Genomic DNA, 13,569 nt, shown 5'->3' on the forward strand with positions numbered 1-13,569 from the left:
CCCCACCAAAAAAAAAAAAAAAAACAACAAAAAAAAAAAACAAACACAAAAAAAACTTATTTTCTGTTTTGTGATTATAATGTGTCAGATTTGAAATTTGTATCCTGCCAGAGCTGAGCTAGGATTTAAGAGAGAGAGGAAAAGTCTTTTTTGCTTGTTTATTTTGTTTACACCACAGCACCAGTGTGGGTAGGAGAGGGCAAAGGGGGGGGTGTGTGTGTGAAGAGGCTATAAAATAAACTCACCAGGATGTTTGGAAAAAAAATACCCAATTGTGCAGGAAATCGAAAAATCGGTTCAATAGGCTGAATCAAATCGAAATATTTTTTCCTGAATTGGGCAGCACTACTAGAAAGGGATATATAGGAGACATAGAGAAGGAAGATGCTGAACATGGGGAACAATACATACATAGATATAGAAGATGGATGGTGAGCATGGAGAAAGAAGTCATGTCAAATGGTAAGGAGACCCTGGCAAGTGAGTTAAGAGAAGAAAAAAGAAAGCAGAAACCAGCGCCTGAGACCAACATGATTTGAAGAATAAAATGATGAGACAAAAGGTAGAAAAAAAATTTATTTTTTTATTTTGTGATTAGAATATATCAGATTTGAAATATGTATCGTGCTAGAGCTGATGTTAGACATAACTGGGGACCACAAAGCCCAAGCTGTGATTCTTTAGCTTCCAGCTGAGTTAGGGCTCTCTCTGACCATGGGGCTGTTGCCCTGGTTGCACTACCCTAACACTATTCCAGTCATGTGTGGCTGTGGTATTCTGTTACCATGATTTTTCTGTGTAGCATTCTGTAATAATTTGGTTTTCTTGATAGGGGAAGTGAGAGAGGGGTTTTGTTGATCCTTGCTCTATATTAGTGGTGTTTTTAAAATGATAATTGTACAGAATATTGTTTCTTTTTATACTTCAATAAAATAAGTTCAATATAAAATCATAACTATTCAAGACTTGTGCAGATGGGATCTAACTGTTTGCGGGGATGGAGTGGGGGAAGGGACGGGGACCAAGCTGACAGGGCAGGGACTGGAACCAGGACCGAGCTTGCAGAGATGGGGTGAAGATAGGGACAAAAATTTTTCCCCGTGTCATTCTCTAGCTGGAAGTGGATGAACCTCACATCTTTTCCTTCATGTGTGAATGCAATCAGCTAGATATCTGGGGTACAAGCTGCACTCTGGCATTAAAGGTGTTAAATTAACCTTTTCCTATCGTAATAAATTTTAAGCTACGCTGGTTCCAATCGTAATTATTTTAGCAAAGTTTTGTATTATTCACCATTATCATTTACGGCTATTGTAAACATAATGTAAATAAGTCATAAGTCTGTAAATTCAAATATTTTGTGTTCCAGTCGTGTACTGTATGTCCCATGCCATGGGACATACAATAGGTAAAGGTTAAGGAAATCACAGAAGCTGTCAGTGCATGGAAACTATCCTGGGACTGCATATTAGAATGATACCTTATGCAGATTATCTACGAAATACAAGTGCTGTGAAAATATGGCTAGACACACAATTGGGCTGATTTTCAAAGCACTTAAGACACAAAGTGCCACAGGTTTCTATGGTACTTTGTGTGTCTAAGTGCTTTGAAAATGAGCCTAAATGTAAGTTTTACAAAACCACTTTCCAACAATAACTTGCCCTCTATTTTAACTTTCTCACTGCCTTTGTTTCTAGCTCTTTATTTTTTCTATATCTAATCTAAATCACAGTTTATTAATCTCACTATACCAAAAAAGTTTAAGACAATTTATATTCAAAGAGGCTGTAAAATCTATGGGAAAATAGAAAGGCAACCAATAATTAAAATATCATCAAACCATGATTACTACAAGTCAAAAAAAATTTCACGAAACCTTAAGTAATTGGTATCAGTCCTAAAGTGAACAGGCAGATTATTCCAAACTGTAATAGCAGCGTAAGCAAAAGAGGAGTTGAGCTTTCATTTATACTAGAGAATGACACGGGGAAAAAAATCTGTCCCCGTCACCGTCCCCTTCACAGCCCCGTCACCGCCATCCCCTTCACCGCTCTGTCACTGTCACTGCCCCGTCACCGTCCCCGCAGCATCCATATAAGCCTCAGTACTGCGAAACACCATGAAGACAGAAGAGAGTCCTGCCACTACTACTACTGCACTGAGAATCTGTTTCAGTGCCTCTGCCCTGTAGTAAAAACAGAACATAAAATAAATCAATTGACTTGTCCTCCCTTGCAATGACGTGTCCCCCATGTTCACCTATAGCTCGAATCAGGTCAATTGTGCACACTAAAAATGCCCACCTGAGCACATAATCATGCAGATGCTGCAGTACAATGAGCAACAGGAGGATCTGGAACTTGAGCGCAGGCAGGCAGTGATACAAAAACAGCGGACACCCGACCGATTGCAGCGTTCCGCCATCTCCCTCCCTCCACCTCACCTTAGATGTAGAGTATGCCGGCTTTCTTTTTCGCCCAGCTGCACACGCGGTTGCTCATTTGTTCAATATTTTCCTCTGATGCAACCGGAAACAGGAAGTTACAGGAGAGGAGAAGATTGATCAACGCGAGCAGCCGTGTGTGCGGCTGGGCGAAAAAGAAAGCCGGCATACTCTACATCAGTGTTTTTCAACCTTTTTACACCCGTGGACCGGCAGAAATAAAATAATTTTGTGGACCGGCAAACTACTAGGACTAAAATTAAAAAACTCCGTTTCCGCCCTATCTCCGCGAGCTCGGTCACCTCAGTAACTATAGAAAAATAGACAAATATAGTGCAAAATATAGACAGCAGATATAAATTCTAAAACTGACACGTTTTGATCATTAAATTGAAAATAAAATCATTTTTCCTACCTTTGCTGTCTGGTGATTGATTTCATGAGTCTCTGGTTGCGTTTCCTTCTCTCTTTATCCTTTCTTTCTGCACTCAGGCCCAGGAATTGTCCCTTTCTATTCCCTCCCTCTTTCCTTCCTATGTCCTTAGTGCCCCCGGTGCCTCCTTCCCATGTCTTTAGTGCTAATTATAGACAGCAGATATGCCCCTTCCTGTCTTTAGTGCCCCCAGTGCCTCCTTCCCATATCTTTAGTGCCCCTTCCTGTCTTTAGTGCCCCCAGTGCCTCCTTCCCATGTCCTTAGTGCCCCTTCCTGTCTTTAGTGCCCCCAGTGCCTCCTTCCTATATCCTTAGAGCCCCTTCCTGTCTTTAGTGCTCCCAGTGCATCCTTCCCATGTCTTTAGTGCCTCTAGTGCCTACTTCCTATGTCCCTCTCACTGCCTTCCACACTTTGTCCCACCCCCACCCCCACCCCCGAAGCCTGCCTGTCTACCTCTGTCCCTCCCTCCCTAGCCAAAGCCAGCCTGCTGCCTCCCTGCCGCTCAAAAAAAAAAAAGCCTCCTTCCTTTTCCCCTGTTCTTACCGCCATGCTGCAGCTGCTAGAGCCGACAGGAAGTCTTTCCGACGTCAATTCTGACGTCGGAGAGGACGTTTTGGGCCAGCCAGGCAGTGATTGGCTGGCCCAGAACGTCCTCTCCGACGTCAGAATTGACGTCGGAAAGATTTCCTGTCGGCTTTAGTAGCTGCAGCATGGCGGTAAGAGCAGGGGAAAAGGAAGGAGGCTTTTTTTTTTGCGCCTGTCCATCTTGCCGGCCCTGCTCTACATCAAAGGTGAGGTGGAGGGAGGGAGATGGCCGAACGCTGCGATCGGGCAGGTGGGGACCGCGCGATCCTTGAATGCCTCACTGCAGAGACAAGTCCATTCACTGCTCCACGGGGCGGTGAATGGCCTTGTCCCCGTCCCCGCAGAGACCACTATTTTTTTCTTCCCCATTTCGGCAGGTTACTTGCGGCTAGCTGCGGGTAACAACCACCGTGTCATTCTCTAATTTATACCATACTCCTCTAATCTGTGGAAAATCTGTGAAAGCTAGAAAATTCTAAACCCAAGGAATATCAAATATTGCGCAGTAACTGCTCCGACACTCATAGGAATTCTATGAGCGTCGAACAGTTACCGCCGCTGCTGGCACTAAAACCCGCGCTACGCATTAGTAAAAGAGGAGGGGGGTGGTTATGAGTAAAATAAAATGAAATTTATTTCTTCTCTCTGGTTCTTAAATATTTTGCCTGATGCCTAAACTATTTTCCTGTTCCTAAGCCTTAAATTCACCTTGTGCTCTTGTACAATTGTACTGCTTAGACATGTAACACAGTAGATGATGGTAGATAAAGGACCTGTATGGTCCATCCAATCTGCCCAAGAAGATAAACTAATAGCATAAGCTATCATGTGATATTACATATGCATACTTGATCTTGCCATTTTACCACTGAACTCTGCCTGGCTCTAGCCTTGTCTTAGAGATGACATGAACTGCCCTAGCCTCTCTGCCTGCACTGTAGCCAGAGTTTACTGTCAGTATTTCCAGTATCTTTTCTGACACTTGCTAATTTGGTCCTAATTTGGTTTTAATTTGGCATGGCCTATTGCATTACCATTAACAGGGTCAGATATAATATTATCCCATATCCCATACTTAGATACTCTCTCTTATGACATCTTGGTACCTTTATACCTGAACCTCCTGAAAAAGCTTCATCCATTATGCACCGTTCACTCGCTCAACGACGGGTAAGATATAGGCATACTGGGATCCCCGCCCAGATTATGGCCTATACGACCTAATGGGAACTCGTAATGGGAACTGTTTACAACCTATCTTCATAGCTTGGAGATTCTGCAAGACAGGGGACGTACTGTTGGAGGTAAGCGAGGGTACCACAAGCTTGCCCTCATTTCAAAGAATAAAAATAAAAATAAAAAAATTATGGGAGATGTCAGCCTAGAGGCCTCTGGGAGATTATATCAATCTGACCCTGGCATGGGAAGGCAGATAGACCCTTAGTGCAGGGAAACTGTTTTAAGTAGCCCTGATTGATATATTCTAAGTTTCAAGTAGCCCTGATTGAATCATGGCTAGCTAAAAGGTGTTAATGCCTGATTAAGAGGGTGCTTAGGACAAGGGTGCACAGATCAAGCCAGAGACTTAATCCCATCAGGTTTCTCACCCTCCTTTGTTAATTAAATTAACCATTGTTTCAAACAGTTTACAAATTCTAAACAGAAAGATACTGGGGCATACAGGTTTCTATATTGAGCCAAGGTATAAAAGCCTGCTCTCTGCAACACACAGCTCTCTCTCTTTTTCTATGGAGCTATCAGGAGAGGGGTCTTCACTCTCTCTCTCTCTTTTTCTATATAACTATCTCTTGGCTCTTTGCTTGGCACTCTGGTTCTGTCTTGGCTCTCCCTCTCTCTGTCTATCCTTCCCTTTATCTATGGAACACGAAGCTTCCTAGAACTACAAGCTTCTATGTCCCTCTTTACCTCTGACCTCTGTAAGGCAGTGAGACTGCTTGCTCTCTGCTTAAGTGTAATGCTCTCTGCTTAATTGTAATGCTTATAAATATTACTTTTCTGTAAGACTATTTCTATAATATATTCTTTATATAATCACCCCTGGCTGTGCTTCTTATTTGATTCTATCCCTAATGAAACTTCTGTGAAGGAACTGAACCTGGGACCTGGCGTTTGTCAGTACGCCTTTCACTTAACCCCTACCACCTAATATTGTGGGGGCCACTTTCAAACTGACATTTACCAGTGCCATTACCAGTAGGTGACAATGGTGGTAAGTTTATCACATCTTTGTTGCAGAGACTGGTGTTGCAGGACCTGGCTTCAATCTGATGGTTAAGATGTTCATTTAAAACCTCATCATTCCATTCCAAAGTGGGACCAAAGCCACAGCCTTTCTTCCATATGGTCAAGTTCAAGTCAGCTGGCAAAAGAAAGTAAAGAAAATCAAGAATAAAACCAATGTGTTCTGCTACAAATGACTGGTGGAGTTTAGGCCTCAGATGGTTTTCTCTCTCTCATCTATTAGGTACCTTACTACCTCCATGGCTACATTTAGAACCAGACTTTTGTCTCAGGCCAGCTTACCCCATGAATCTGCATGCTTCTAGCTAAGCTGGCCCTTCCTTATGGAATTCTGTCCTATGGGAAATTCAGGAATAATCGAATTATCATTTTTTGGAAAAAAAAATTTGAAGGCTACGTTTTCAATGTAATTTATGATTATTTTTTAAAATCTATTTGTATTGTCTATTTAGTGTTTTATTGTAATTTACTTTAATCAAATAAAGAATTTTAAATAAAATGCCTCCTCCCCCCCTGCTGCCAGTATCATACCTGTATTGGCGACATATACGAAATCAGTGCAGACGTTCATAGGTGGAGCACAATTAACTACGTTAATTATTTTAGCAGAGCATCCTTTGCCCTCTTCCTCTGTGCAGCTGTAGCAATCAAGACCTCCAATCACTAAAATAAAGAGATTTACTCTTTATAACCTGTAGTGACTGGGTCATTTATTTCACATTTTTATAATAGAGTTCAAAAAGAGTTACAAGAAAGAGTCTACGTGAATAGCATTAAAGTCTATTTGAGCAGAAAGGGCCTGATTTTATATATGGTGCCTAAAAGTTAGGCACCGACTAGTGTAGCCTAAGAGCAATTCTATAAAAGTTATATGTCGGGCCCTGGAACGGAGATGGAAAAAAATCAAAATCCCCCCTAGATAAGCAATCCTGGAGAGAAAACATCAAATCCTACAACTCCGTACTAAAAAAAGCTAGGAAGAATTACTGTGGAGACAAAATCTCCAGGTCAAAAAACCAAAACAGTACACTGTTCCACATCTGGCGGAACCTAACTTCTAAAAACGACTCCGCCCCCTCCCCCCCTCCCATCTCCAAATGACCTAGCCAAATTTTTCAACGAGAAGATCACTACCATAAAGAGCTCGTTTCCCTCAGCTATCTCCTACAACTCTCTCCCCCCAAAAGACTCCGACGCTATCCTTGCCGACAGATCATGGACTACATTCGAACTTGTATCCGAGACCCAGATCTCTAAACTTTGCCTCAAACTTAAATCCTGCAAGTGCATCCTAGATCCCTTCCCATCCTACCTTTACGAAAAAATCCCTGCACAGGCCATCTCTTCCCTTACTAACCTCATAAACAAAGTCTTACTATCGGGCCTGTTCTCCACCGAAATGGGACACATTGCCTTATCCCCTCTTCTGAAAAAACCCGATCTTGACCCTTCCTCACCATCGAACTATCGCCCCATAGCAAACATCCCTCTTTTAACAAAACTTCTAGAGACCATAGTCGCCACTCAGCTCTCCTCTTACCTAGAGAGATTCTCCATTCTCCAACACTACCAATACGGATTTAGGCCCAATTTCAGCACCGAGTCCCTCCTAGTTTCCCAAATCTTAAAGGTGTAACAACTACACGCCCGAAACAAATTTGCTGTTCTCCTACAGTTTGATCTCTCCGCGGCTTTCGACGTCATGCATCACGACATACTAATCTACCAACTTTCCAAGATTGGAATAGACTCTTCTGTCCTAAAGTGGTTCTCAAACTTCCTTCGCGACCGTTCCTACATTGTCAACACAAACGGCTCCATATCCACTTCATGGACACCATCCTGTGGTGTTCCACAGGGCTCTCCCCTATCCCCTATTCTCTTCAACATGTATATGACCTCCCTGAAGCACCTTAAACTATCCCCCCTTGAAACAATTTACACATATGCAGACGATATCCTCATCCTCCTCGAAACAGATCCAAACCTTACAAACCTCCAAGAGAACATCACATCATGCATAATGAGACTTCACGCCTGGTCCCTCTCAGTACAGATGAAATTAAATGAATCAAAAACAAAACTACTCTGGCTCGGCCAAAAATTAGCTCACCTGCCCGCCCTCTTCACCCTACCCACAGGCCCTGCTCTACACCTCGAGTTCTCAAGCAAGGTCCTCGGCATCACTATCGACTCCTCCCTTTCCCTCAACGATCACCTGAATTCCCTGGCAAAATCTTGTTTTTTCAGCCTCCACATGCTGAGGAAAGTTAGATCCTATTTTCACCAAAAGCATTTCACCGTCCTTGTACAATCCATCATCCTATCCAAACTCGATTATTGTAATGCTATCTACTTAGGCCTAACGAAAAAAAGTCTTCGCAGACTCCAGCTTATCCAGAACACTGCGGCCAAGCTGATTTTTGCTAAACGCAAATATGACCACGTCTCCCCTCTACTTACCAATCTTCACTGGCTCCCAGTACTTTCCAGAATTCATTTCAAATGCTCCTGCCTGGCTTTCAAGATCATTCACGGCATCCTTCCGCCCCTAATCCCTCTATCCTTCCTCGCCCCAACACCAACTACCACCAGATCAGCCCACAGACATAAACTATCCTTCCCCTCTCTACACGGCATCCTCCACGCAGGTAAACTGGGTAGATCCCTCCTCTCCAAAATCACGAACCTCTGGAACGATCTCACTGTCCCGCTGCGGAACCTGAGCTCCCTCCAACTATTCCGAAAACAATTGAAAACCTGGCTTTTCTCTAGCATATAATAATCTCTTCTCCTGATTACATCCCCTCTTTTTATGCTTTGTAAACTCTCTCTCTTCTCTCTTCCCATATTTGTTAAACTTTGTAAATCCGTGGAGAAGATACGGTATATAAACCTAAGGCTTAGTTTAGTTTAGTTTAGGTGCACTTTATAGAATCAGGCTTAGACGTTGCTAGGCATCCTAAATTTTAGGTGCACCATATTTATACCAGGGTTTTCTTGCCCTAAATACTGGTGCCTAAGCCCAAAACATGCCCTTGATTTGACCCCTCACCATGCCTACTTTGTAGTATGTGCTTTGGACTAGGCTCCTACCTCCAAGTGGCAGGCACTTAACATCCAATTAAATGCAATCTGTCAATTATGGAGGTACTAATTATCAATTATCAGTGCCAATTAAGTCTATTAAGCAATTAAATTAGGTGCCTACATTTGCCTTTTCAACATCTAGAGAGAGCCTCATTTGCAAGAGAGACAGAGAGTGAGACTACACATAATACCCTCCATATCACAAATCAGATAGTAAAACAGATTTGTGTGTGTAGCGTACATTTAGGGCAGAGAATGCAGGGGGCTGATATTCTCTTCTGTTTCCCTTCAGATCATTGCCCTGTGCTAGGGATGGAGCAGTCTAGAGAAAGGTGCCATTTCAATCTCTTTATTACATGAAGATAGGTTTGGGGATTTAATCTTGGAAACTAGCAAAAAGTTTGCAGAGATCCACTCCGCAGAATAGTATTCATCATTGATTAGATGGAAACAGTTAACAAATGATGCTACATGACAAAATTATTACCTGTGCTAGCCCATAGGCAGTGGAACACTTATGTTGGGGGGAGGGGGCCCAAAAACTCTGCCTCGGACACCACCCCAGTATTTTATCAGTTAAGGCTCCTACTCTCTGGAATTCGGCCCCTAACCATTTACGAGAGCTTATGTTCCATGATAAATTAAAATCTAATTTAAAAGCATTTCTTTTTAAAGATGCATATGATCCATGATCGTCCTTTTAAGGACGCATTAAGGAAGTTGTCACACTTTCTTATGCCAAGTCCCTTTGGATGATGTATCTGCTTCCCCCTCCCCCTTGTATATTTCCTCTCCGTCTTTTACTACCGTGTTTCCCCGAAAATAAGACAGTCTTATATTCATTTGGGGCCCAAAAAAAGGCACTAGGTCTTATTTTTGGGTTATGCACATGATCATCTCTCCATCCCTCTCCTTCACCCCAATTCTTCCTTTTTCTTTTCTCTCCCCCACATATGCAGCACCTTTCCTCCCCTCCCTCGTGCAGCATAACCCTTGCCTAATTTCTATCCATCCCTCACTCCCTCCCATCCTTTGTGTAGCAGAACCCTTGAACACCCGCCTGCCCCCACCATGCAGCTGAACCCATGCTGACCCTCCACCCTTCCCTCCCTGCCAACCGTGAGCGAGCCCTACCTTTAACTAAAGCAGTGTCGGGCTGGCAGCACTCTAAACAGGCTGCTTGACCTTTTCCGTCGGGAATTTCACTCTGCTGCGTTACTGACGACGTCATCCTTCCCATTCCAGTGGTCCGACATATCTCTCTCTCTCTCCTTCCCATTCCAGTGGTACAACATATCTCTTTCTCTCTCTCTCGTTCCCATTCCAGTGGTCCGACATATCTCTCTCTCTCTCCTTCCCATTCCAGTGGTCCGACATCTCTCTCTCTCCCCTTCCCATTCCAGTGGTCCGACATCTCTCTCTCTCTCCTTCCCATTCCAGTGGTCCGACATCTCTCTCTCTCTCCTTCCCATTCCAGTGGTCCGACATCTCTCTCCTTCCCATTCCAGTGGTCCGACATCTCTCTCCTTCCCATTCCAGTGGTCCGACATCTCTCTCCTTCCCATTCCAGTGGTCCGACATCTCTCTCTCTCTCCCATTCCAGTGGTCCGACATATCTCTCTCTCTCCCATTCCAGTGGTCCGACATCTCTCTCTTCTCTCCTTTGATCACCGTTCTCCAGATTCTGACATCTCTCCCTTTTTTGAGTCATCTCTCCTCCCTCCCAATTAACATTTCTTCCTTCCTCCTCTCTACCACTATCATATCCAACAATTCTCCTTCCCATGTATACCATCTCTCTTTCACTCCCACTCCAGTCCACACACCTATGTCCAAGAATTCTTTTTTCTCTTCCCTCACCAACCGACATCTCTCTTTCCCTCCTAACCCCCAGCCCCCCCGTCTAGCATCTGTCCTTCCCAACCCCCTCCCAACTTGTGCAGCATCTGTTCTTCTTGCCTTCCCAACCCCCCTCCCCCCGCGCATGTCCTTCCCTCATTCCCAGGCCTCCCCTCTCAGCTGGATCCTACAAAACAACCTGTCCCCAGTTATTGACTCCTCTACCAGTCTCCCACCATTGGCCTGCCCTGAAAGTGTTCTTTCTGCAGTGTCCTGCTTACGTGGGAAGAGGAAGTGCTGCAGAAAGAACACTTCTGGGGTAGGCTGATGGCGGGAGATTGGCTTTGTTGGGCTGTCGGCTGCCCAAAGATTTTAAATTTCAGTGGTGGAGAGGTGATAGGTGGGAGAGTCAGGAGAGCCATACTTCCAATTGACAATTTTTGGGGAGGACATGTGGGCCCCCCTCCCCTGTTACGATGCCTATGTGCTAGCCCCATTCAGAAAAATTACCAGCGAGAACAGGCTGCTTTTGAGGCTCACACTCTAAATTCAGAAGCACAGCAGTCTTATGTCTTGTACAATATATCAGGAATTTATTAGAGCAAGAGACCCAGTTACAAAACAGCACAAATATAGAATGGCTTCAGATTGAGACAGCAGAAATATTAGAAGCAGCATAACAAATCGAGAGCCTGATGGTTCAATTGACAAGTCTTCCATGGGAATTACTGGGAAGGGGGAGGGGGTTTGTGTTCCATAAAATAGCGTAGGCCAGATTCTATAAATGGTGTCCTAGTTAGGTGCCACTAGGTGCCCTAATTGAGGCCACCTAGCCACACCTAACCTAAATTATTTCAGTTAGCTTAAATGGTGTGGTAATTGACAATGCCAATGAAGTTAATTGAACAATTAATCTAAATAATTAAAAAAAAGTTAGGCACAGAATTCCACGCAGCGCCCGTCAATGCCTACTTTTAAAGAAGGAGTGGTTAGGGGCGGAGAATAGGCATAGTTGACTTAGGTGTCGCTAGGCATCCGAGTTTGGCACTGGTAAATTAGGCCCGGTAAAAGCCGACCTAATATGTGGCGCCTATTTCTAGGATGCTTAGGCACTGCTAAGCGGGATTCTATATAGGCACCTAGTGGTTGAAAGTTTTTTTTTATAGTTCTCTATTTGACCAAGAAGCAGCCTCAGAAAAAGAGATACTGAAATTTTCTCCCATCACAAGGCCTTAAGTACATCTAATCGCATATGATGAGATGTATCATGTCATTGAACCTTACGGATAATGGCGTCTCTGAGCATATTTAGAATGTCTGTTTTCATAGGCATTTTTATGAAGCAGAAAGAGGTATTTAGGTTACTGTTCAGTTTTTTTGATTGCTGAATTTGTATTTGTATTATTAAATGTCTTAGGGGACAATTTTTGTTTTTAGATTTAAAATGTTGAATGTTTTATATTTGTATGTTGTACATAGGTGTTGGAACTGGGGTGGCCACAGGGGACGTGGCCTCCCCAAAAATTGGCACTTTGATCCCTGGTGGTCCAGAGGTGCAGCAGGCAGAATAGAGCTTTCCGCACTCCTGCCCCACTGCTAACCCGGTTAGTGGCAGCAGCCACGGGATCCGATTTCTCAGTGGCGTACCTAGGGTATGTGGCGCCCATAATTATTTGACACCCCCCCATGTAAAAAAATATTTTTTGTAATAACCATGAAACTGAATAAATGGTCATAATAGAAACAGGCAGTGAAAATTTTCTTTTATTGAACCTCATATGTAACCATTATTCCAAACATACCATAACATAACATAAATTATGTCTGAATTGTTATGACATCAGAAATACATATGGAGTAGTTGCAGGTGATGCTTGGGACAGCTCTGATTGTGTTAGTTCGGTTTTATGTGTTTTTTGAATAGAAGGGTTTTTATTTCTTTTTGAAGATTTTGTAGTTTGTGGTCGAGGTCAATAGGTTGTAGAGTTGGGGGTCGAGTGTTGCAGCTCGAATGGCTAGGAGGTTGTTGAACAGTTTTTTTTTTTTTTGACGTTTTTGGTTGGAAGGTGTGTGAATGTTGCGCGAGTTCTCCTATGTCTGGTTGAGGTGGATTGAATTATTTAGCTGAAGAAATTAGTTAGCCCCCCCCCCACTCCACACACATTAATTCTTTTCCATTTTTGTTCCCATTATAAAAAACACTGATAAGTTCTCAGAAAAAAAATACATTAAAATAAGAAGTGAAAACAAAGGCCCCTACAGATGAGAACATAACATAAGAATAGCCTAACTGGGTCAGACCAATGGTCCATCATGCCCAGTAATCCATTCCCATGGAAGCCAATCCAGGTCACTAGTACCTGGTCAAAACCCAAAGAGTAGCAACATTCCATGCTACCGATCCAGGACAAGCAGATGTTTCCCCCATGTCTTAATAACAGACTATGGACTTCTCCTCCAGGAATTTGTCCAAACCTTTCTTAAAACCAGCTACGCTATCTGCTTTTACCATAACTTCTGGCCACTTCATTTTTAAGCTGAGATCTTTCCTTCCAAACAGAGACTTTGCAAGATGTCAAATACAGCACAAGGTAACTTCACACGGACTTAACTGTGCAGGAAATGTGAATCTCCTCATACACTCACCATATAGTGCAAAAATGTGCAAAGGTCTGGTTTTTTTTTTTTCGATCACTACATAGACTAATGCCTTACAAGCAGCGCTGTTACAAACATATTCTGTAGGTCAGTGCTAAGGTTAACAAAGTTTCCTTCCTTGGACCAGAAGCAGATACTGATAAACCACTGGAAAAGATTCCAAAACAACTAAACAGGAAAAACACCCAAAGACCCACTCAGTGTGTGAACCAGTTGAGTGGAGTGGACTAACTGGGGGGTGGAAATGGGCCCGGA

At 43.3% G+C, this 13,569-nt stretch overlaps 1 protein-coding gene across 1 annotated transcript in view; it reads right to left on the minus strand.

Moving 5' to 3' along the window:
* LOC117368937 (ly6/PLAUR domain-containing protein 3-like) overlaps positions 1-13,569 on the minus strand; it is a 65,376-nt gene that overhangs the window by 9,757 nt on the left and 42,050 nt on the right. Inside the window, exons 3-4 of the mRNA XM_033962730.1 lie at positions 6,259-6,390; positions 5,666-5,845 (exon numbers count right to left, since the gene is read on the minus strand). Coding sequence (XP_033818621.1) covers positions 5,666-5,845; positions 6,259-6,390 — 312 coding nt within the window. The remainder of the gene's footprint in view (positions 1-5,665; positions 5,846-6,258; positions 6,391-13,569) is intronic.

The sequence above is a fragment of the Geotrypetes seraphini genome, chromosome 11 (assembly GCF_902459505.1).
Source record: "Geotrypetes seraphini chromosome 11, aGeoSer1.1, whole genome shotgun sequence".
NCBI lineage: Eukaryota > Metazoa > Chordata > Amphibia > Gymnophiona > Dermophiidae > Geotrypetes > Geotrypetes seraphini.